Source organism: Bubalus kerabau, chromosome 6 (genome assembly GCF_029407905.1).
Source record: "Bubalus kerabau isolate K-KA32 ecotype Philippines breed swamp buffalo chromosome 6, PCC_UOA_SB_1v2, whole genome shotgun sequence".
Taxonomy (NCBI): Eukaryota; Metazoa; Chordata; class Mammalia; order Artiodactyla; family Bovidae; genus Bubalus; species Bubalus kerabau.
The window spans coordinates 60,087,216-60,113,116 of NC_073629.1; the positions used below are offsets into that span (position 1 = coordinate 60,087,216).

At 37.2% G+C, this 25,901-nt stretch overlaps 1 protein-coding gene and 1 long non-coding RNA gene across 3 annotated transcripts in view; one reads left to right on the forward strand and one right to left on the reverse strand.

Annotated features, from left to right (window-relative positions):
* RPF1 (ribosome production factor 1 homolog) lies at nucleotides 1-16,481 on the reverse strand. Its single transcript, XM_055585339.1, has 9 exons — nucleotides 16,222-16,481; nucleotides 14,755-14,811; nucleotides 12,602-12,682; nucleotides 6,050-6,145; nucleotides 5,332-5,485; nucleotides 1,768-1,850; nucleotides 1,155-1,336; nucleotides 853-979; nucleotides 1-293 (listed from the first exon to the last, which is right to left on the reverse strand). Exons 1-9 carry the CDS (start codon nucleotides 16,447-16,449, stop codon nucleotides 252-254), a joined length of 1,050 nt encoding a protein of 349 aa, XP_055441314.1. The 5' UTR covers nucleotides 16,450-16,481; the 3' UTR covers nucleotides 1-251.
* Nucleotides 16,445-25,901, forward strand: part of LOC129655217 (uncharacterized) — a 22,000-nt gene continuing 12,543 nt past the window's right edge. Inside the window, exons 1-3 of one of the 2 annotated variants that reach the window (XR_008715831.1) lie at nucleotides 16,445-17,255; nucleotides 19,377-19,472; nucleotides 20,396-22,646. This is a non-coding gene — a long non-coding RNA (uncharacterized LOC129655217). Of the gene's footprint in view, nucleotides 17,256-19,376; nucleotides 19,473-20,395; nucleotides 22,647-25,901 lie in introns of those variants that run through there. The other variant, XR_008715830.1, reaches the window with a different exon arrangement.

Here is a 25,901-nt window from a genome sequence, read left to right on the forward strand (position 1 = left end):
TTTGTTAGTTTGAATCTTGATTCCAGTTTATTCACAGTTACCTAAAAATAAGAGAATTAGATTTTAGGAAACTTACAAACTCTTAACAAAATGACCTTTTTATTTGCTACATAAATAGTGGTAATTCATGGCACTTGATACTTGGTTCAGATATGAAAGATGGTTTATGAAATCAGTAACTGCCATTTTGAAAAGTCTTGTTTCATAAACTCCAGGCCTGTTCAGCAGTTTAATACCATCCTCTCAGTCCTTTATAAATGGAATTTTCTTCTACTTGTATCCATTTCCCGGGGCTGGGGGAGGGAAAAAAAAGTTAACATTCGTAGGTAATAGTGCAAAACACTCTTGGTTTGTCTTTGAGACTGAATTTAAATCTTCAGGTCTATGTGTGCATATATATATAATTTTACAGTACTGGCCTATGTATACATATTCAGGCCTATGTATTTTTAAAGTATCATTTTCATTTATGATTTTAAATGATCTCCAAACTTCTCTGTAGCAATAATTCTCAAGCATGCAGCAGAATCATTATAACAGGTTTATAAACAGACTGCTGGCCCACTCCCCAAGCTAGTGATTGAGCAGGTCTGTGGCCCAACAGTTTGCCTTTGTAACAAGTTCTTAGGTGATGCTACTGGTCCACCTTTCAAACCACTGATCTTTAGGGATGTTTCAGATGAGCCAAGATTAATCTCTAGACCAGAATGCTATATCAGAGATTAGTTTTAACTCATGGGAATAAATGCACAAGCATAATTTAAGGTATAAATACTCAAAACTTAAAGTGCATGGTTTTATTCTATCCTTTTTAAAATTGCCTAAATGGCTTTTCATAGAGTAAGCACATACCTTATGGACCCATTCATATTCTCCATATTTAGAATCAAAGGTTCCTTTCTGAAGAGATCTTAATTTTAAGGTAAAACGTGGTCCAAGTTCCTGAATTCCCACTTTCTTTTCGCTCTTGAATATGTATCTTAAAGAAAAAGAGTTAAGGAAGTCAGTCTGAATGAACCCAACTATGCTTTAATATGTCAGTTTTAATTTCTCATCTACAGTACTTGTCAGAATACATTGGGAAACAGGTTTATGTAGAAAACGTGTTTCATAATTGAAGTCAAAGTCCAAGGAGTTAAAATACTTTTACTCACCTGTGAAATCTGAAGAAGATGTAATCCCGTTGATTGTGGAATGTGGCAACCTGCCTTCCAATAAACTGAGGATTATGGGGAAAGAGAGATGCAAACATACGTCCAATAGAATGACCCAGTCGTGTTGTAAAATTGTTCAAAATTATTTCTGGTATGTGTTCTGTTGGGTCTTTGCCTCTTCTCTAGAAAAATGATGAAAAATCACAAGAAAGTGGCAAAAATACATCTCATTGCAGTTTCAAGTTTTAGAATTTACATGACATTGAAACATTTTAGTTATCTTAATGACAAATTACTATAGATAGCGTCTCTGATCTGGGAAGATCCCACATGCCGTGGAGTGGCTAAGCCCATGCACAATTACAGAGCCTGTGCTCTAGAGCCCTTGAGTCACAGCTACTGAAGCCTGCGTGCCTAGAGCCCATACTGCACAAGGAGAGAAGCCACTGCAAGAAGCCGGTGCACCACAACTAGAGAAGCTCCCACTCACCACACAGCATCACAAAACCAACCAGCCCCACCCCCAAATTAAATCAATTAATCTACAGGTTATAGCATTTACTAATCAGACTGTGAGGAGACTGGTGCCAGTCAAGGAATGCGTAAAACTCACCTTAATTTCTTTACGCAGACGAACACTACTCATTTTAAAGTGAGCAGTTGGGCCGTTGGGCAGGTGACTCAGAATTAATCCATCTGTTCAAAAAGCTAAGGACACACTGAACTCTGTAATCTAAACTTTAAGTTGTTTAAATAACTAGTCCTTTGTATGCCCGAAGGCTCCTAAAATCTGTAGGTAATTCACCTGTCAGGTGAATAGGTGGGTGCATGTATTCCTTTGACTTGATTTTCACACCATACCCAAAACTCAAAAGACACAAATCAACCCGAATCTTTAAGACAGATTATGTTAAGCATTGAAGTAAACGAAAAGAGCTAAAATCCACTACTATAATACAGGAATAAGGATAAGATTCTAGCATAACTGTAGTACCACAAATGGAATATAGTCTGTATATACATTTCATACATTTGTAAGGCCAGGAAATGCAGTTTTGAATATCCCATAAGTCCAGATACATCTTCTGGAAATCAAGGTTATTAGTGTTCTCAAGAGATAAGGTCTTAATTCTTGGGACTACTGTACTACAGTTCAAAATCAACCAATTAATTAACCACTTACTGACCCTACCACAAACAGAATTAGGCTATAAACTGTAAATTACAAATGAAATATAAAATAACTACCTACAATCAAGGCTAGCAGCCGCCCAAGGGCTTTACAAGTTTGGAATGCAGCTCAAGCCTTTGTAGCACAACTTGATTCTTTCAAATACTTAACCTTAAAAGGAGGTCAGAACTAGACTTACAAGTATCTGCACACAATATAAGTTTTATAAAACAGATGTTGCCATCTTTAAAAGACATCAACATTCTCCCATTCATTTATTAAATTAGAAACTATGGTGGTTATCATCTTCAACTTCTTCCTCTCCCACCACCAGATCCCATTTATTGCTTTTACCTTCATAAATTCCTCACTTCTATAGCTGCCTCTTTAACCCCAGGTGTTATTGTCTTATTTAAGGTCCTTGAGATTTTTTCACCCAGCTTAGGAAAACACTATCCTGCTTGGTCTGACTTCTTTCACCACTTCAAGAACATCTGTCTCCTAATATAGACTAATCAAGTTGGATTTAGGCCTTGGTTCTGTAAGTAATAAGCTATGGGACTCGGCTGTGCCATTGTATTTGTGGTTTCTCATAGCTTCTTATGTGCTAAGTGAAAAACTAGATGCCTTGATAGTTTTACCAGCTATAGGTAGTCTGAAACTACTCTCACCACAGACTCATCTATAAAAACATCAGCATAGCACTCAAACTGCGGCTCTGCACTACCCTTTTATTAATAACCTATCTCTACATCTTGTTTCATAACTGGTAGACACCGACAGTCTAATACACCATAAACATTAATCCTATCGTGTGCTTTTTGCTTATGCTATTTCAAGTATCTACAATATTTTACTCATCCATTAAGGCCTGCTTCAAATGCCATCTCTTTTTACAGTCAAAATTAAGCTCTAAATATTTTCAGCTCTGTTACTATAGCACTTGTCATTTGAGTTACAATTACGCAAATGCCTTTCTTCCCAATGAATCCATTAACTCTAAGATCTACTTCTGACAGATATTATGCCTACTACACAGCAGATTATCAGTAAATATTTGAATTCTTCATTTGCTTCAAGGTTTGGCTATACTCATGAGGTACAGCCAAAAGTATTTCTGTATCATTTGTACTACAAAAAAAAAAAAAAAAAAAAATCATAAAATCTTAAGGGGATTAAGAGAAGTAGAAGTCATTTAACCTAAATCAAGGCTTGAATCTTTTCTAGAAATTTCCACTAAATTGTGGTTTGTGTCAAAAGAAAGTACAAAATCCAAATGTATCAATTCCTAAGTACCTGCACTGTACAAAAGGTGTTACTTATGTTATTCCTAATCTCTAACACAAACCATGCCACACAGGACTCATCCCGATTTTTAGTACTGATTTTAGCAATGAAGAGTTTGAGAAGGGTCAGGTAGATTCATTCAAGTGCTACACGGCATATCTAAACCGGGGTGGGATTACACCTGAGTCCTAGACCTTAGCTGGTAATTTGCAGTCAGAAATACATAGAGGCATTTTGTTACCACTGATATGAAAGTTACTTTGTTATGACCGACTCAAAGGCCAGGAATGTAAAACACCCTATATAAGCTGCTCTCTACGTCAAATTTCCATTTAGAAATAAGGACGAGGAAAAAAGTGAAAGTGAGGAAGTACTGCCCCAAACAGAGGAACAAAGGTCTTGAAACCTCATTGGGGGGTGGAGGTGGGGACGACATGTTTTAAAAAGGCAGGGATTACTATCTTCAAAGCAGATCTCTTCTGGAATAGATTTAAGTATTCAAGAGACTTTTTTCCTAAACTCACAATCCAGCCAAATTATAAAATGACTAACAATACAAAGCTAGTTCAGTCTTAAAAGTCTCTGAAAAGCAACTGGTACAAGGGGATACTTAGAGAAGGAAATGGCTACCCACTCCAGTATTCTTGCCTGAGAAGTCCCATGGACATAGAAGCCTGATGGGCTACAGTCCATGGGGTTGCAAAGAGTTGGACACAACTGATCAAGTGGATGTCTTTAATTAACTTATACTGAAAACAATAAACACCATAAAAGTTATTTAGATGGAAAAAAATAGATTGTGGACCATTATTTTTTAAAAAGCAGTATTCGTTGATTTTTTAAAAACGTTATCCTGGCAGCATGGAAGTACTATCCCCATTGTTTATAAATCCTTAGTAATTTTAATAATTTTGACATTCAGTTGGCCATCTTTAAAGTTACTGAGTTCACAGGCAATGAGTAAGTAAAACAACATCAATGACAAAAACAAATCTAGGCATCCTTTATATGATCTCTTATCTCAAAATAGGAAGAAATACCTAGGGTTGAGGTAACACATTCACCTTGGATCTGAGAATCATAGTAAAAGGACAGATTATTCTTGGTATCTGAAATACATAATATGGGCCCGAATACCTACTTCAAAAATGCAATCTTGTGACACCACTTCTGGCAACACAAAATCTAGCCATATCAAAGTAGTTGCAGATCCCCAACTGGGAGAGCACCTTCATGCCTCTATCTTTTCAAACGGTTATATTTTTGCAATAGGTATTCTTCCTCTGCCTTACCTCATTCACCCATATCCACCTAGACAGGGTTTAGGCGTCTTTTTCTGTCAAGTACTTCTTCCCTAATGTCCCCAGGGCAGATTTTTACCAAAGTTTTTACTGTATACTATATTTCCCTCTGTAATTGTACTATCTACACAATATTTTTGTTTGTTTACATATCTATTTTATCCTACTAGATTATCAATTCCCTGAAGCTGACTTTCTCTTGTTTATCTTTTACTAACAAATAATGTCTTGCTTATAGCATGTCCTTAACAAATGCTTGCAGAGTGAAAAGGAAAAATCAGTTCGGAGTCTTGAATAGAGATCTATAATTCTCTGGTTGAAAAAATTATGTTCTAAAAGTTTTTCTTATTCTTTTAAATATATCTTAAAAGGGGGTGAAGGGGAGACAAGAAAACGCCTTAAAAAGAACAAAGGATACTTGGTATTTTACGATCTTCATTAATAACAATCAGGTCTGTGAAATCTCTTGAGATGCACTGTGGAATAATTTTTTTCAGAGCCAGTCCTCTTCTGTAATAAACATGCGAATTTGGTATAACTGTAGAGAGCTGTTCACAGAGTCGTACTGTTCTCTATAAAACAAAATAACAAAATCCTCAGAAATGAAAACGAATAAAAATCTAAGTGGCATATATTTATAAGGAAAGAAGTAATCATTATAGTGTTATTAATAGAGAGCAAGGCTAGGGAAGAATGAAATCCAGTTTCATCCTCCATCAAAGGCTGATCTACCTAAAGCAGTCATTCTCAACTAAGGACAATTTTGTCATCAAGGGATGTTTGGAAATATCTGGAAACATTTTTGGTGGTCATGACTGATGGTAGTGGTAGAAGTTGGCTGCTATGGGTATCTAGTGGATAGAGGCCAGAAATGCTGCTAAACATCCTATAATGAACAGGACAATGTGAACAACAAAAAAATCCAGCCCAAACGTTTACACAGTGCTGAGGCTGAGAAAGCCTATCATGAAGAATCATACTTGGTGAACCTACATCACATCACCAATACATTTAGCTTATTTACAGACATTACCTAAGGCAATTACTAAAAATTTAACTCTTCTGAATGAAGTTATTTTAAATAACCTATGTAAGAAAATTAAGAATTCAAGAACTATAGTAATTGATATGTTTACCCCATGAGGTCTATCTGATGTAGTGATGAGAATCTTGGGAGAAGTCTGTCTGTTGAAGTAAGAAGCAAATTCATCTGTAGCTTCATCATAAGCAACCTGAAAACAGAAAGAGAGATAACTTTACATCAAACACTTTACTGGGCCAGCATTTTACAAGCAATTCTAGTAGGATTCTATAACACTGGGTATCTAGCTGACTCGTGATTTAAAGAGGGCCCAGGAGGGTCAGGTTAATGGCAACATGAAGAGGTTGGATAATTTTCTAGCTGAAGAATACTAATATAAAACTGGAGGAAAAAAACTGTCAAAAATAATTTCAAGAAATTGAGATGCATTCATTCTTGAAAAATGGATCCATTTGTGGGCAAGTAACATCAAGAATCTTGCCTAGAGCTATTCCATTTCCCATATCAACCTGGGTGGTGAAAACAGTAACTTTATCAACTTCAGGACTAATAGTAAGCGAGAACCAGTAATCTTGGATCCAGAGGTGGTAGACCAGAATCGAGGATGGGCAGGTGGACTTGGCTTCGCCAGTCCAAGGTTACAGGCCTAGTTCAGGGTAGGTGTGGATCAGCCAGAAATTTAAATGACAGCTCTTGAAGTGAAAAAATCGTAGACAAACTGACATAATCTCTCCCCAAATCCTTGACTGACAACTAAGCTACACATAAGAGAGACCTGAGAATCCAGTGCACATGAAAGACAAGGGAGACGTGAGAAAGGCTGCAACTTTGAATGCATTCCTCAATCCACACGCACTGCAGTTGGCAGAGGGTATGTATGTCTTGGGGGCCCAAGGTTTCACAATGCAACCTCTACCCAAATCAGTGGCTGACCATTGAGTCACACAAACACAGGGAAAAATCTCTAGGAAGGAAGGTTAAAAATAACACAAACTAAGCAGTAGTGTAATGCTACTGTCAGAGAGATTCCAGTTTAAGTCCAGACAAGTTACTAAAACAACAAAAAAATCAATAACCTGTAAAAAAAAATAAAAATAATCCAGAGTTACTGCAATGTTTTCCAAAAGTGTCCAATTTTCAACCAAGATATTAGATATACAAAGAAACAGAAAAGTATGATGTATAATCAGGAAGAGAAGTCAATAAAAACTGACCGAATGGGTCCAGATGGTGAATTTAGTGACAATTTCAAAGCCATCATAACAAATATATCCAAGGAATTAAGAAAAAATACAGGCTTTTTTAGCCTGTAAAAATATTGTAAAATAGATCTAAGATGCAGAAAAATCAATAATCTTGAAAACAGATTACTAACGATCCAATCTGAAGGATGGAGAACACAATCATAGCAAAAAGAGCAAAGCTGCAGAAATTTTTAGGATAATGTTAACCATTTCAACAGTGTGTTAAAAGGAAATCCCTCAAGGAGAGAAGATGGCAGAAAAAAAAAATTTTTCAAGAAATAATGGATTAAAAACTTAACTGACAGGTCCAAACTCAACAAACATTAAGTAGAATTAAAAAAAAGAACAATACCTAAACACACCAGTGTCAGATGGTAAAAGCCAAAAAAACCAGAAAACTTTAATAAATCATGTGCAGGGGAAAAATGTAATGACTGGTTTCTCAAAAGAAATAGTGAAGGTCAAAATTCAATGGAACAAGTTCAAAGAAAAAAACAGGTCAACCAAGGATTCTATGTCCCACAAAATTTTTAAAAAAATAAGGCAAAATAAACGCTTTTAAAAAGACAAAAACTGAGATAATTAGATCTCAGACCTGCTATAAAAACAAAGGCTTAAGAAAATCCTGCAAGCTGAAAGAGAACAATACTGGATGACCCAGAGGCAGGAAAGAAGAGGACTGTAAACAGGTAATGCTGAAGGTAAACATGAGACTTTGCAGGCGTGTTTCGTGTGTAAACTCTTTAATTTTTTTTTTTTTTAAACATGAGGATGTTTAAAGCAGTAATTACAACACTGGGTTTATAACATAGGCAGATACATAACAACATGAGCTGACAATTAACAGCATGAGTAAGAGTGGAGGTCACAAAGCTATACTGGTGCAAACTTGCTATATTTTACCAGAATTGTGTCAGTATTTACTAGAAATAGATTGTGATAAATCATTCTCCAGAATAGACCTTATGCTAGGACATTTATTCAATTGAAAAGGACTGAAATGAAACAAAATATGTCCCAGACCACAATAAAATTGAATTAGAAATCAACAGCAGAAATCAGCAGAAATCGGGGAAATCCTCAAATATTTGGAAATTAAACAATATACTTCTTGAAAATTGTAAGCCAAAGAAGAAATCACCAGAGAAATTAGAAAATATCTTCTACAGAATGAAAATGAAAACACCACAAACACACCAAAATGTATGGAAGGTGGTTAAAGCAGTGCTTGGGCGAACACTGGAGTTTTATATGCTTATATTAGAAAGAAAAAATAAAATCAATAATCTAAGCTTCCATCTTAGGAAGCTAGAGCAACTAAAACCCCAAGTGAGCAGAAAGAAAGAAAAAATAAGGATGGGGGGGTGGGGCCCAATGAACTAAAAAAATACAGCAAGCAAGAAGAAATCACCTTTCATTAGAAGAGGTACTCATAGATGATGAAAGAAATGCATCTTAAAACTTGTGGGCTATAGCAAATGTGAATTTTATGACCATAATTGCTCATCATAAAAAGATGAAAATGAGTTAATCAAATAAACAAAAATAGAATAAACTCAGAGTATAAAAGAAGTAATAAAGGTAAGAGGAGATGTAAGTGAATTAGAAAACATTTAATAGAGAAATAAAATAGTAACTTGAAAAGAATAACAAAACAGATATGTCTCTGGTGAAAGCGCAAATAAACAAGTTTAGGAATGAAAACGGTATTACTTCAGTCTCACTCATGAGCATATTCTAAACAATGCATTTAACAACCAAAACAATATTTTAAGAAGATAAAACACCTGAACTAAATTGTATTTACCCCATGAATAGAACAGGTTTAACACTAGAAAGTCCATATCACTTATTAAATTACTGAATAAAGGAGAAAACTGGATATTCATCTCAATATTTGCAGAAAAGTGCATAAATTATCTTAATATTTGCAGGAAAGACATCTAACTTTCTAATTCATTCATTAAACAAAGCAGCAAAGAAAAGAATGGAATTTCCATAACTCATAAGGAAAATCTACCACTAATGACACATACATTAATGATGATACACTGGAAGTATTCTTTAAAATTAGTAACATGGCATAGAGGATAATACTGCTTTTTAAAATTTATTTGACATTATGGTGCAGTTCTAGTAAGCACAAAAGAAATTGTTAATGGTTTGAAAGAAACAAAAATGTATTTGCAGAAATGATTATCTAAACATCAAATAAAACCATTCAGAAAAATTATTAGCGAATTCTGATTAAAAGATCATGATTCAAAAATCAATCTCATTTTTGTAAATCAGCAAATCAAATAGTTTTCAGAGAGATGTGATTTATACTAATAAAAAAATATAAGATACCCAGGAATAGTTCTAACAAGATTTATGTGTATAACTTGCATGAAGAAAACAATGATATTCACTGAAATACATTTTCAGTATTTAAAGGCCCCGTGAAGCAAAATTAGAGGTACCAAGGGAACATTTCATGCTAAGATGGGCACAATAAAAAACAGAAATGGTATGGACCTAACAGATGCAGAAGATATTAAGAAGAGGTGGCAAGAATACACACAAGAACTATACAAAAAAGATTTTCACGACCCAGATAATCACAATGGTGTGGTCACTCACCTAGAGCCAGACATTCTGGAATGCATAGTCAAGCGGGCGTTAGGAAGCATCATTAAGAACAAAACTACTGGAGGTGATGGAATTCCAGTTGAGCTATTTCAAATCCTAAAAGATGATGCTGTGAAAGTGCTGCACTCAATATGTCACCAAATCTGAAAAACTCATAATTGGCCACAGGACTGTAAAAGGTCAGTTTTCATTCCAATCCCAAAGAAAGGCAATGCCAAAGAATGCTCAAACTACCTCACAATTGCACTCATTTCATACACCAGCAAAGTGATGCTCAAAATTCTCCAAGCCAAGCTTTAACAGTCCGTGGACCACGAACTTCCAGATGTTCAAGATGGATTTAGAAAAGGCAGAGGAACCAGAGATCAAACTGCCAATATCCACTGGATCATCAAAAAAGTAAGAGAGTTCCAGAAAAACATCTACTTTTGCTTTATTGACTACACCAAAACCTTTGACTGTGTGGATCACAACAAAATGTGGAAAATTCTGAAAGAGATGGGAATACCAGACCACATGACCTGCCTCTTCAGAAATCTGTACGCAGGTTAAGAAGCAACAGTTAGAACTGGACATGGAACAACAGACTGGTTCCAAATAGGAAAAGGAGTACGTCAAGGCTGTATAATGTCCCCCTGCTTATTTAACATATGCAGAATACATCATGAGAAACACTGGGGTGGATGAAGCATAAGCTGGAATCAAGACTGCCAGGAGAAATATCAATAACTTCAGATATGCAGATGACACCACCCTTATGGGAGAACGTGAAGGAGAACTAAAGAGCCTCTTGATGAAAGTGAAAGAGGAGAGTGAAAAAGCTGGCTTAAAACTCAGCATTCAGAAAACTAAGACCATGGCATCTGGTCCCATCACTTCATGGCAAATAGATGGGGAAACAATGGAAACAGTGGTAGACTCTATTTTGGGGGGCTCCAAAATCACTGCAGATGCTGATGGCAGCCATGAAATTAAAAGATGCTTGCTCCCTGGAAGAAAAGCTATGACCATCCTAGATAGCATATTAAAAAGCAGACACATTATAGTACTGCCAACAAAGGTCTATCTAGTCAAAGCTATGGTTTTTCTAATAGTCATGTATGGATCTGAGAGTTGGACTATTAAGAAAGCTGAACACTGAAGAATTGATGCTTTTTAACTGTGGTGTTGGAGAAGATTCTTGAGAGTCCCTTGGACAGAAAGGAGATTCAACCAGTCCATCCAAAGGAAAAAAGTCCTGAATATTCACTGGAAGGACAGATGCTGAAGCTAAAACTCCAATACTTTGGTCACCTGATGTGAAGAACTGACTCATCTGAAAAGACCCTGATGCTGGGCAAGACTAAAGGAGGGAGGAGAATGGGACAACAGAGGATGAGATGGTTGGATGGCATCACAGTCTTAATGGCCATGAGTTGAGTAAACTCTGGGAGTTGGTGATGGACAGAGAGGCCTGGCATGCTGCGGTCCATGGGGTCGCAAAGAGTCGGACACGACTGAATGACTGAACTGAACTGAAACAAGATATATACACATACATACAAATATACTAAGACTTCCCTGGTGGTTCAGACGGTAGAGCATCTGCCTACAACGTGGGAGACACGGGTTCAATCCCTGGGTTGGGAAAATCTCCTGGAGAAGGAAATGGCAACCCTCTCCAGTGACTCTTGCCAGGAAAATCCCATGGATGGAGGAGCCTGGTAGTCTAGAGTCAATGGGGTCTCAAAGAGTTGGACACAATTGAGCCACTTCACTACCTACCTACCTGCATATATACTATATATATATACACACACATATAGGGTTGGGCAAGAAGTTTGTTCTGTAAAACATTCCGTTAAGATGGCACAGAAAAACCCGCATGAACTTTTTGGCCAACCCAATACTACCTAGATTCTGACACTGATCTGATTTTGTATGATTCATACTTTTATATGGAAGATGAAAGATCCAGGAAGATAACACTCTTGAAGAGAGGGATTTGAGGACGGGAATGGCGAGGGGCATCTTTCCCTCACAGCTATCAAAACTTACAATGAAGCTAAATAATCAAGAAACTAAAGAACCAATCCAGTGACAAGCTACCAAAAAAAAAAAGACTCAGCACACATGGACAACTAATATATCACACAGCACTAAAATTTACTATGAGAAAGACTGTACTACTTCAAAAATGGTGCTGGGAAACTGGTTATGTAAGAGGGAGAAAGAGGGAAGAGTGGAAGAAAGAAACTGATTTCCTTTCTCACTCTAATAAGAGAAATCCGTTTCTGATAATTAAGTACATGAATGTGTTGTAAAACCTTGACTCTTTCACTGTACTGTTGCAAACTAAAGGGAAAAGTGAAAAATTATCTTGAAATCAAGAGTTTTATATGGACACACATAAAAATAGCATCAGACTACCTTAGTTGTCAAAATGTCTAACAAATACTACACATATCTATAGTAAAATTTATAAAACAAGGACTGCTTTTCAAATGACATTAAAAAACACTGGAAATATTATTGATTAAATGACAAGTTTATCTAAGCATAAAATACAATACCTTTTGAGAAAATAAATAATTTATTGACTTTTTCTACAGCATTGTTGGAAAACCCAATTATGAAATAATCTTCAACAAATAATAAGATAACATGCCAGCATTATAGCTAAATCAATCCATTAATACAACTTCACCAGCTAGTACTTTAAACACTGGCATAAGAACAGATAATTTATCAAATGTGATTATCCAAATTTATTTAAGACTTCTAACATTTACCTCTTCATCATTAGGATCTACTATGGTTTCATCATACACTCGCTGGTTGTCAATAGTCTTGGGTACAGGCTTTGGTGGAGCCTAAATAAAAGAAAAAAATGTTAAGTCTGGTAAGCATTTCACATGAATAATTTTGCATCATGCTTGGGGAAGAATAACAAAAATCTGCAAATAATGCAAAAAGTCAATCTGTTTCTCATTCAACCCACTGCTACATCAGTCCTAGTAACAATATTGAGTAAGAGGCTTTTTAACTCTCTGAGCACACACATGCACTTGCTGGAAGAATTGCTGCCAGGATAAAATGGCTTAAAACCAGGCAAAAGTAGCAGAAAGAGAAAACGGAATTCAAGATGATTATTCACAAAGATGAAAAATATCAAACATAACAGAAAAATTACAAAGGTACATATTTAGGTAGCTTTGTTCGAATACTTTCAGAAAGCTATTCGGAAATATCTAACAAAGGCTACAAATCTGTATCTTTCTGCTGAACTAGTAATTCTAGTTTAGAGAATTTATGGTAAGGAATGAAAAGGGGAGCAATTTATACAACGAAATATGTATAATCACTATGGTTAGTGGAAATGAACAGTAAATAGGGCAAACGTCCAACAACAAGATAATGACCATGGCATTGCCAACTTAATGGAATACCGTTAGCATCAGCAATCACATACACTCCGCTTAGATCAAGAAATTGTGCAAATGAAATTCTAAGGAAGAGAACACAAAACCATAACGATACACTGATTAAAACTAATCTAAAATACATGTACACTAACAGAGATGAATATGACCCGACAAACTATTTAGAAATTCTTTATTAAGAAATAAATATTAAGTTTTAAGTAATTTTTTAAAAAGAGGCAGTTCTAGATCATCTGTCAATCCAAAAACAAGAATGGTGATATTTTCAAATGGAGATCAGCATATTAATTTGCTGTAACTAACTGATTACTGAATTAAAAAGAGACTAACACTGCTTGATAGGATTTTGCAGGTGAAAACAGTCTTAATATTGGAATTTCCTGTGATTTAATCTAATACTATTCAAGAGAATTCACGAAAAAGTAGTATTTAGTTTGTATACAGTATATGTATATAGTCTGTATTTTTCCGTTCCTCACAAATGCTTATTATTACTTGGTACTCCATCTTAAGTAAGAGATGGGAGGAGGGGGGAATTGAACATTTTTAAAATTTTTCAAGTATAAAAATGCAACCTGGAACTATAAATAAAATGAAAATAACTTAGCTGTGCAATAATGCAGAAGCATTCAATAGTTCTATTTAAATTTTGCAATAGAAAGATTTCATTTTTTGTCAGTATCACAAAAATAGCTAAATCCTTTCTTGATGCTCTCTTCTTTGCCACAATCCACTCAGGTGTCTCACCTTCCTCCTACTCCCCATTCTCACTCTTCACAGGTTTATACCCTCTGTGTCAGCTCTCATTCTCACACATCCCAACCCTACAACAGAAGAGGCCCTACCATGCCTTTCTTCAGCCTAGCATAACAAAACGCCTTTGCTTCAAGTCTGAAGAATTCCAATTACAGGCCTATGGTGGGGATCTTCTCCATTCCCAAGTCAGGGATAATGTGTCTCTGCCTCTCAAACACATAAAGTAAAATAAGCAAGCTGGAAGTATATGCACCATTTTGAAATTTTGAAAACATGCAAAATACCACTACTACTGTATTTACTGTTTATGCACACAAACATAATAAAGGAAACAAAGAAAGTGCATGGGAATAATAAAAAGCAATTTCATGGTTTATTGTTCTTTTTTTTTTGACCCTGCTTCGAGACAAAGGGATCTTAGTTCCCCAATCAATCGAGGATCAAACCCTTGCCTCCTGCAGGGGAAGTGTGGAATCTTAACCACTGGACTGCCAGGGAAGTCCCAATGAGTGGTTGTCTTTGGAGGGGAAAGCAATCAGAAAATACCACATAAAACACTTGAACACTATTACTAACGCATAATTTCTTGAGTAAAGGATAGAAAGGGGTGTGCTGTATTGTTTTTACATCATTTTAAACATTCAAAATATTTCATAATAAACTTTAAAATAAAGTGATTCAATGTAAATATCAGGGAACATTCCTTAATACAAGATATAAAGCAGAGGACTAAAAATTTTATTTACCTTATCACCAAGAGCCTCTCTCTCTTTTTTAAGTTTCTTCTTAGCTGCCAATTTTTCCTAAAGGATTTAAAAAAGAAAAGAACAATATTGAGAAACTACTATTTACATAGCAAACACATAATGAAATTACTAATGCTATGAATATTTAAACTGACCAGTCTTAGAACTGTATTAAAACAAACATCCAGACTTAGATTTTCACACCCAAGTTATTGTAAACCAGATGATCTTGCTCCCTCAGAATAATCTAAACTGACAAGTTTGAATATTTAAAATTTCATTAGCTTTATCTTTTACTCTAAAGCCTCAAATAAAGTGAAAGTGCAAAATGTATACTAAACAAGTTAACAAACTTTTGTTATTTTGCATTCCTAACAAGTTGCAACCTAAAGAAAACTTAGGGCTATTCTGGTGGCTTCTCTTGAAAAGAGCTAAAAATAATGATAATGAGAATTTTCACATTGTTTACAATAAACCCATTACTAGCTATTCAAACATTTTATAATCAAAATATGCTTTTATTATTCAGAATCTGCAGGATGTACTGTAAATCTGTAACTTCTGGGGACCTCTAAACAGGATGCTTGACACACAATATAAAAAATTTCTTTTCCCTAGCGCCTGTTGATCCTCAATCCACCAGGTCTCCGATTAGAAATTACAGACCCAAGAAATCTAAGACACCCTTGCCCCATATGTGCGCACCAAAATGGGGTTTTTGTCCCTTCCAGGTACTCCAATAGCACTTTGTCACCTACGACAAATAAGACACTGTGCAGGGCCTTAACAAGTCTAGCAAGAGGCAGCAGGCAAGTAAAAAGAATACTGTGTATGAATTTTCGCGATATGCAATAACCAACTTGCTTCCAAGCTTAATTTAACCACAAGTAAGCACCGTGACTTTGGGCTTTATCTCTTTCTATGTGTTTACCTCCTAGATTTGTAGGACAATGCGAGAAAGAGTAAATCCAATTTCTAGAAACTTTACAGTCTAACTTCGGTAACAGCGGCTACAGCAATCACAGAAGGATCATTTTGGATGTTTGTACTGCCTGTATTGCAGATTTTAGGCATTAACCAACGTTAGGTTGACGAGGTAAACCGGAGACCAAGATTTTTGCCTTCTAAGTCTGGCGGGTGGGGGCGGGGGGCAGAGGAGCCAGGCAGGAAAGTAATTTTTAATACTAGCAGAGCAAGACTTCTTGCTTTCTTTCGCAACCGAGCACAACAGAGCTGACAAGGAAAGCAATCCTTGCTGCTCAGACGGAAAGCTGAGCCGAGAGTGTGGTAAAAATGAGGGTGCAGGAACCAGGACAAGGTCGCTTGGCCCCTACCCCTTCCGGATTAATAAGCGCCGCCTGCGACCCGGGCAGGGGTGACCACGCATGTGCATCATCCAGCCCGCCCCACCCCACTGGCTCTAGAGCGACACCGCGCACGCGCCCTGGCGACCACGCCGCCTCATACCTTCCGCTGTTGCTGCTTCCACCGCGTGAACATTAAGTGTCGCCGCTGTTTGTTCTTAATTTCCGAAATGCTGAATCCTGGAGGAAAGGCAGCCGTCTTTGGGGGTTGGACCCCGCTTTCCGTCGTCCCATCCTCACCGATTACAGCCTCCTGAGATTCTTCAGTAGCGGCTTTGCGTTTCAGGCCTTTCTTTCCGCTGCCGCCGCTCTTATCTCCGGCCTTCGCCATGGTATTTTTGCTCCTTGTGGTCTGTACGGAAACGGAAGTAGCTTCCTCTTCCCACCCCCGTCCTTAAGCTTTTATTTCCGGGGTCGGGAAGTTCTTAAAGGAAAGTGTATGTTTGCTGAGTTTTATCAGTTTAAGGAGGTGCTGAAATTTAGGCTTGAGGAAAGTATACGGAGCTTGCCCAGGCGTGTGAACTGTGAAATGAGTTGCTGAAATCCATTATTGACTGTTATCAATGTGAGAGCCCTTTAAACCTAAGTGTTAGTTGCTCAGTCCTGTCGGACTCTGCGACCTCATGGACCGTATGTAGCCTGCCAGGCTCCCCTATCCATGGAATTCTCCAGGCGAGAATACCGGAGTGGATTGCTATTTCCTTCTCCAGAGGATCTTCCCCACCCAGGGATAGAATCTGAGTCTCCTGAATTGCAGGCGGATTCTTTACCACTGAGCCATTATGGCCTAAGTACAAAAGAATGTAGAATTTACATTCTACTAGAAACTAAAATCGGAGAAGGCAATGGCACCCCACTCCAGTACTCTTGCCTGGAAAATCCATGGACAGAGGAGCCTGGTAAGCTGCAGTCCATGGGGTCGCTAAGAGTCCGGAACGACTGAGCGACTTCACTTTGACTTTTCACTTTGATGCATTGGAGAAGGAAATGGCAACCCACTCCAGTGTTCTTGCCTGGAGAATCCCAGGGACGGGGAAGCCTGGTGGGCTGCCGTCTCTGGGGTCGCACAGAGTCGGACACGACTGAAGCGACTTAGCAGCAGCAGAAACTAAAATGATGTCCCAAATAATTACTGTGGTAAGCTATTAAATATGCGTAGTGTTGAGGGGATAAAGGGATGGGTTACAGCTCTTAAATAGGATTCTGAGAGTGGTCTTAATTATTGAGCAGAGATTGGAAGGGCATATGGGTTTCCCTGGTGGTTTAGGGGTAACGAACCTGGCTGCAATGCAGGAGACCCAGGTTCCATCCCTGAGTCCGGAAGATACCCTGGAGAAGGAAATGGCAACCCACTCCAGTATTCTTGCCCCAGAATTCAAATGGACAGAGGAGCCTGGTGCGTTACAGTCCATACGATCGGAAGAGTGGAACACCATTTAGTGACTGAACAGTAACAACAAATGGAGTATACAGTGCAGTTATCTGGGGGAAGAGCTGTTAATATGAGAAAAGCAAGGCTTTTTATCTAGGAGAAAAGCTGTCCAGGCCAAGGAAACATTCAGCTCCAAGGCTTCAGTCAGTAGCGAGCCTGGCTTGTTCAGAAAACATCAATGAAGCCAGACGTCAATGAGACAGGAGAGTAAAGGTGGGCAGGAGTGGGCATGGGAGGTTAGGGTGACAGATTGTGTAAGATTTTGTAAGGACTTTGGCTTTTATGTGAGATGCAGATTTCTTGGAAGATTTTGAATGAAGGAATGGTGTGATGACATATTTTAAAAGCATCACTCAGACTCTTCTGAGAGTAGACTGTAGGGGAGGGAAAGTGACAGGAGGGGAGAAATGAATGTCTTGAACCAGTGGTTCTAGTAGAGGTGGTAATAGGTCAACAGATTGTTTTAGGAGGTAGACTTCCTGACAATTGAATGAAAGGCGAAAGAGAAGAGTCACAGATGACTCCCAGATTTTTGACTGAATGACTGGAAGGTTGGAGAGAGAGGTATGGGCTGGAGATCAGAACGGGGGAGTCATCAGCTAATGGATAGTAATTCAAACTGTTATAGTGAGTGTAGATAAAGAACTGAAATAGAGAAGAGAATGATGGACTGAACCCTGAAGCAGTCTTACATGAAGAGCTAGAAAGAAAAGGAGGACCTAGTAAAGGAGAATGAGAAGGAAAAATCAAGAGAGTAGCATGTCATGAAAGCAAACATGTTTTCCCAGTGATTAAATTTTGCTATGTTCCTCATTCTAATTTTAGGAAAATGATCTCCAGACAATTCTTTTTGGTTTACTGTCAGCAGTTGATTTTTACCTTAATTTCAAGTTATATGTTTCAATATTGACATTGGATGTTTTGATAGTCTAATATTTTGGTTTCCATCCTTCATTTTCACCTTTTCAAGTTCTTTCAAACAGGATATTAAAGATATCAAAACTGTATTTTAGAATACAAGCCCCACCAAAACCTTCTACCAAGCTACAAGTCTAGAATTGTGATTAGAAAACAAAACCTATCTGTTTAGATCCAAAACTGGATTTGAATTATACAGTACAATAAAAAGGAAAAAACAGTGTGGAGCTAAAAAGTCACTAGCCTGCAGGTTTGGCTTCAAGTAGTCATAAAAATATTACTTGGCTTATTTAAAGAGGAATAATCAGATTGTAATTGAGGTGGGGTGGGGCAGCAGGAGGAGACAGACCAACCTTTATCTAAAAAACAGACTGAAATATTTTGGAAGTCTCTTCTAGTCTTAATATTTTCTGTCTCTCTACATATAGTACATTCTTTCCTTGTAAAAATAAAATAATCCTGAAGTGGATAACTGTCTTTATTTATTTAGAGGTGCCATTCAAGAGCTGTTTATAGAGGCTGCCTTCATTGCTTGTTGCCTTCCTTGCTTGTTGGTAATGATAGTTGTATGAGTTGAATAAAATGATTTCTATGATCCGAATAGAATTCTTATCTGGAAGAAATCACAAAAGTGTTGACCAATTCAGCAAAAGTGTGTTTAATACTACTCAAATGAATAGGGAGAGCAAGTGTGATGGAAACAGTGGGCTCTGTGTTCAGATCTGTGTTTAGATTTTGATTTAGTCACATAGATGCTGTAAAATCTCAGTTAAATCAATAATCTCTCTGAGCCTCATTTTCTCATCTGTTAACTGGGCTAATATTACCACATAGTTTCTTTGGATAACATACATTAAAGAAACATACACATGCAATAAATGCTAACTAGTTATTTTTATTACTTCTAGATCTAGAGGCTAAACTAAACATTGTTGAGGAAAAAAGACATCATGCTTGCCCTCAAGTAGCTTACAGTTTGGAAGAAGATAAAACAGAATTCTAGTGTAAGTATTCAGTAGTGTTCGATGTTGAGTGCTCCTTAGTTTGAGGTCCATTTCTTCCATGCACTTCTTTTCAGTAACTGCCTTATTGTTTATTATTTGCAGGGCCTACTCCTAATAGAGTGTACATTATTTTAAAATAACACATTTAATTTTGATAGTTAATAACTTTTTTTACTTGATATTTGAGAATACAAATATACATGATAGTCCAGAATACCCTGGAGTACAACACATGGACACCAGATGAGTTCAGTGATCCAAACAAATATAACCTAAGATTCTGCTGAGAAATTTGATCTGTGTTTACAATATGACTTAAGCTCTTTACATAACAGAAACCATTCCAAAAGTACAAAATATTAGTCTATTGAATGAGGAGAAAGAAATACCAGGTTTAGGGATAAAAATTTTTTTGTTTACAGTGTGCTATAACTCTTTAAGAAACACAAAGTAATAAATTAATGCTCTCTGAGCTTGAATTATGTCATTCAGTTTGTTAATGGTTAAAGAAAAACCAAAATAGAGACCTCATTTTGAATAGACTTTTAGACCAAACACTCATGGTTATATAACTAAAACTTTTAAACTGTCCAGATTTGCCCAAAGTCTGACTCTGCTCTAAAACTAAAACAGCTTTTTTCAGGTCAATATGACCTTATAGCTTCCCATCAAATTGCTATAGACAGTTAAGCTTACACAGTGCTGCTACCATATAAAGACTGTAAGTTTCTAGTAACCAGTCACACACACAACACACACACACAAATGTGCTCCCTCATTCATGCTTTTTAAACTCAGCTGTCTCTGCTGCATGCTGAGCTTCTTAACCACGTTTCAGCTCAAAATTGCCCTGTTTTCAGCTGTGTTTCTTGCTCGATAAAATGCTTATATCAAGTAGAGCTCTCCAAATTTTATTTTGACAGGACAATAGAACTATTACAGAGCTAGTTTCTCATCTGTGAATATTTCCCTGATATCCAAGACCTGTTTTTGGCAATTAAATTACTTACCTCATAGAAGTTTCAGAAGCCTCTTTTTTGTTTATTGTATACCTTAAATTGTCTTAGTGACTAATGAAGATGGTAGAGAAGTTATTACAAGAATTCACAGTGTCAATACAATTTTCAGGATGTCAGCTGTCCTTTGAAAGAAGTTAAAAAAGTCAATGAGTAGAATGAATACAATTTTGTGAGGCGATATTAGAGCCACACACACTCCTACCCAAAACTGAATTAGAATGACTCAAATATGATAACTTCTCGAATACTGAAAACCTAGAGATTAACTGTATGGTTAATACTGTCATCTCTATGTCCTCCACACTATGAAATAGACATAATGCATATCCTGGCCTTTCCAGAAACCAGAAATATATTAGGAAACCAACAGTTTTCTTCCAGAAGTCTTTATAGATTGTAATAATTTCCTTGAGACTTCTAACGTTTTTTCAGTAGACACTAAACTTGACCATGATGGTGTTGGATGGAAGGACAGTCCTCACTTTATGTTCTGAGTAGTCTTATCCTTAGCATTCCCTGGTGGCTCAGATGGTAAAAGTATCTGCCTACAATGCGAGAGACCTGGGTTTGATCCCTGGGTTAGGAAGATCCCCTGGAGAAGGAAATGGCAGCCCACTCCAGTATTGTTGCCTGAAAATCCCATGGACAGGGGAGCCTGGCAGGCTGCAGTCCATGGGGTCGCAAAGAGTCAGACATGACTGAGCGACTTCACTTTCACTTTCAAGGTGGGCTGTTTGCATAAACAGGGTTTTTTTTTCTTTTTTCTGCCTGCTAATATTTGCAGAGTGCATGTAGTTCCACAATATCAGAAATGTTGATACACATTTCTGATCCTTAACAGGAAAAGTAATACCACAATAAAAATCCAGTTTCACTAAAATATCATCTCCTAAAGTGATTTCTACCACACAATTGCACTCATCTCAGACGCTAGTATGGAGAAGGGAATGGCAACCCACTCCAGTGTTCTTGCCTGGAGAGTCCCAGGGACGGGGGAGCCTGGTGGGCTGCCGTCTGTGGGGTCGCACAGAGTCGGACACAACTGAAGTGACTTAGCAGCAAAGTGATTTCTTGTTTTTTGAGTTCATCACAAAAGCTTTTATTTATATTTTTGTAAGGTATTCAGTGCTTCTGGATGATATTTCTGACTATGAAACAAGCATAAATATAATTTAAAAATCAGCCTGGCATGACTTTTGTATATCTAAGTATTTAGTATTCTGTTGATTGATTCGTTCAACAAATATTTATTAAGTCATACTTAATGCCAGATCCTCTGGCTTTTTTAATATATGTATTTATAGAATTAAAAAACAAAAAGCAACTCCCTGTCCTCAAAGAATTCCAGTGGGGAGAGCCCAAGTACAGAATCAAATCCCCAGAGTATGAGAGGTTCTATGACCATTACCATGTTTTATAATCAAGACCAAATTTCTTCTCACATCTTCTTCAAAGAACCAGATTAGGTGTATTTGTAAGTCACTTGTGGCTCAGATGGTAAAGCATCTGCCTACAACGCGGGAGACCTGGGTTCAATCCCTGGGTTGGGAAGATCTCCTGGAGAAGGAAATGGCAACCCACTCCAGTATTCTTGCCTGGAAAATCCCATGAATGGAGGAGCCTGTTAGGCTACAGTCCATGGGGTTGCAAAGAATTGGACACAACTGAGCGACTTCACTTCATTACTTCACTTACTTGTGGTAGCTCAGAATATATTTTCCATAGATGTTAACCCATGTGTTGTGATTAGATCACCCAAACCAGAGATACAAATATCAGTTGTTTACAACCATTACTGTTTATTTTCCGCCATGTTTATGTTCTAATTTTCCATTATCATAGAATTACAATGTGATGTAAAATATATTCTGTTACCATTTCACAAACAAAATATAGCAAGCATTCTGTATAATTATCAGACACAAAAATGAAAGCTGATGGAAGCATAGTCCTTAGCTTAGGCTGAAGTGAAGTGGAGTGAAAGTCACAGTCGTGTCTGACTCCTTGTTACCCCATGGACTATACAGTCCATGGAATTCTTCAGGCCAGAATACTGAAGTGGTTAGCCTTTCCCTTCTCCAGGGGATCTTCCCAACCCAGGAATCAAACCCAGGTCTCCTGCATTGTAGGCGGATTCTTTACCAGCTGAGCCACAAGGGAAACCCATAGCTTAGGCTAGCAGTTTTCAAGTTTTTATCCCTAAAAATTATTGGAAAAAAATTTTTAGATAAATAAAAAGCTTAAAAGAATTATTGGGAACTCCAAAGAACATTTGTTTATATGCTTTATATCTATCAATATTTACCATGTAGAAAATTTTAATTTCTTCAGTTTTCTTAGAAAAAATTTATTTAAAAATAATAACAATAAACCATATGTAATATACACACTTTTTGAAAATAAATATGTATATGTATATAACAATAAACCATATGTAATATACACACCTATGGATAGATCAACTAAACAGAAAATTAACAAGGAAACACAAACTTTAAACGATACAATAGACCAGTTAGACCTAATTGATATTTATAGGACATTTCATCCCAAAACAATGAATTTCACCTTCTTCTCAAGCGCACATGGAACCTTCTCCAGGATAGATCACATCCTGGGCCATAAAGCTAGCCTTGGTAAATTCAAAAAAATAGAAATCATTCCAAGCATCTTTTCTGACCACAATGCAGTAAGATTAGATCTCAATTACAGGAGAAAAACTATTAAAAAATCCAACATATGGAGGCTGAACAACACGCTGCTGAATAACCAACAAATCACAGAAGAAATCAAAAAAGAAATCAAAATTTGCATAGAAACGAATGAAAATGAAAACACAACAACCCAAAACCTGTGGGAGACGGTAAAAGCAGTCCTAAGGGGAAAGTTCATAGCAATACAGGCACACCTCAAGAAACAAGAAAAAAGTCAAATAAATAACCTAACTCTACACCTAAAGCAACTAGAAAAGGAAGAAATGAAGAACCCCAGGGTTAGTAGAAGGAAAGAAATCTTAAAACTTAGAGCAGAAATAAATGCAAAAGAAACAAAAGAGATCATAGCAAAAATCAACAAACAAAAGCTGGTTTTTTGAAAGGATAAATAAAATTGACAAACCATTAGCCAGACTCATCAAGAAACAAAGGGAGGAAAATCAAATCAATAAAATTAGAAATGAAAATGAAGAGATCACAACAGACAACACAGAAATACAAAGGATCATAAGAGAGTACTATCAACAATTATATGCCAATAAAATGGACAACGTGGAAGAAATGGACAAATTCTTAGAAAAGTACAACTTTCCAAAACTCGATCAGGAAGAAATAGACAATCTTAACAGACCCATCACAAGCACGGAAATTGAAACTGTGATCAAAAATCTTCCAGCAAACAAAAGCCCAGGCCCAGACGGCTTCACAGCTGAATTCTACCAAAAATTTAGAGAAGAGCTAACACCTATCCTGCTCAAACTCTTCCAGAAAATTGCAGAGGATGGTAAACTTCCAAACTCATTCTATACACACTTTATGAAAATAAATATATTTTTCCAAACAAAAAGGCCAATGAGAAGTGACATTTTACATGCTTTGCAAATCTCTTTTATGTCTGACTTAATGGGAGATACTGCATTTGTATCTAATGTCTGTGTTTAACATATTGTGGCAAACCATTCTGGTTAAAGAGTGAAATGAAAAATCTGGCCTCCAACAGGTCTGTGATTGGAAAAGGGAGGAGTGTTTAAGAACTTTAGCAGATAGCCAAGGATGTTCTTTTTGATGTTACATTAATATTTGACTAGTAAGTTTTTTAAAGATTGAAAGTGAATGAAAGTTGCTCAGTTGTGTCCAACTCTTTGCAACCCCATGGACTGTGTAGTCCATGGAATTTTCTAGGCCAGAGTACTGGAGTGGGTAGCCTTTCCCATCTCCAGGGGATCTTCCCAACCCAAGGATCAAACCCAGGTCTCCCACATTGCAGGTGGATTCTGTACCAGCTGAGCCACAAGGGAAGTCCAAGAATACCAGTGTGGGTAGCCTATCCCTTCTCCAATGATCTTGCCAACCCAGGAATGGAACCAGGGTCTCCTGCATTGCAGGAGGATTCTTTACCAACTGAGCTATCAAGAAAACCCTTAATTTTAAAGATTAATTGCACCGTATAATCTAAAATCATATCAACAAGCTCTTTATGTTCTATTACCTTAAAATCTATTGGTCTGTTTTGCATTTTGAATGGATCTTTTACTGATGCATGATTTTGTAACATCATCCATTCATTGGTCATCTGAAAAATATTGGTTCACTGAGTTATGCATTTCTTCTATATGTTGACACACTCTTTATACAGTATCAAAAAAAATCACAATGTTGAAATCACTACTAGTTTCATCAGAGAAGTCTTCTGGTACTAGTAAGTTCTCAAGCTTACAGTAGTGAACAGTTTTCTGAAGTTCTGCTTTTTTTGAATAGGTTTCTTTTGGCTCCAGGTTACTGATGGTAGTGCCCATAATGCAATGCAGGGATAGAAGCAGGGAATTAGGAGACTTGTGAGTAGTGAGGGCCTTTTGTTGATGTATACTACCCAGGGCTAGGCCATCTCACTGTTACCTTTTTTCATCTGTGGACCCCTGAAGGTTGCCTGACTTTTCCATTGCCACCATTAGTTAGCTAGAGACACCTTTTCATTCACCTGAATATATTCTGGGAGTCTAGTTATAGAGGCAGTCTGAGGGGAGCTTTGTGGGGGTCCTTCTACCCTATTCAGGATGCATGCTACCATCCCAGCTGTGATGGATCCTCAGGCAGCATCTTGGGAGAGCCACAGTTTATACTATTAGTTGATTCTGAGTAAGGTTTCTCTTCCAACCCACTATGGAATGCATTTTCATAGCCAGTCCTCCTCTTCTTGAGGCAATCAGCAAACCTTTTCAATTTTTCTGAAGCTTCCTTTTTTTTTTCTCTGTAGCAACCAGATGAAATAGATATAAAAGACTCCTTATCCTTTATCCCTTTGCATTCTAACAGGGATGATAAGGTCTGATAAGTTCATATATATTGTTGGTCATTGGCTACAACTTCATTTAGGGGGAATAACAAAAGTCAGTAGCTTTCCTGGAAATTCCATCATAAGATCCAGGAGGACCTCTGAAACAGAGACAGTTAAGGAGATGGAAGAACAGTCTCAGGAACTGAAGACATGTTCATGAGATGAGCATTCATGGCAGTGACCTGGGCAGAAACTGCAGAACTGGATTATACTCTTCTGTATTTTTTCCCTAGGTCACTCCTACTTACTAGATTAACTAGGGTAAAAAAGTAGAGATTAAAGATAAAAGACCCCTCAGTAAGTGACCAGATTCAAAAGTTTCCACCGTGTACCAGTGCACTCTAGGGAGATTTTGTTGACT

Coding starts and splice junctions, on each gene's coding strand:
- RPF1 (XM_055585339.1), bottom strand. CDS start 16,449: ATGGCGAAGGCCGGAGATAAGAGCGGCGGCAGCGGAAAGAAAGGCCTG. Junction 14,812..16,221: donor GGAAGCAGCAACAGCGGAAG/GTATGAGGCGGC, acceptor TAAATCCTTTAG/GAAAAATTGGCAGCTAAGAA. Junction 1,851..5,331: donor TGAAGATCGTAAAATACCAA/GTATCCTTTGTT, acceptor CTTTTTGAACAG/ATGGATTAATTCTGAGTCAC.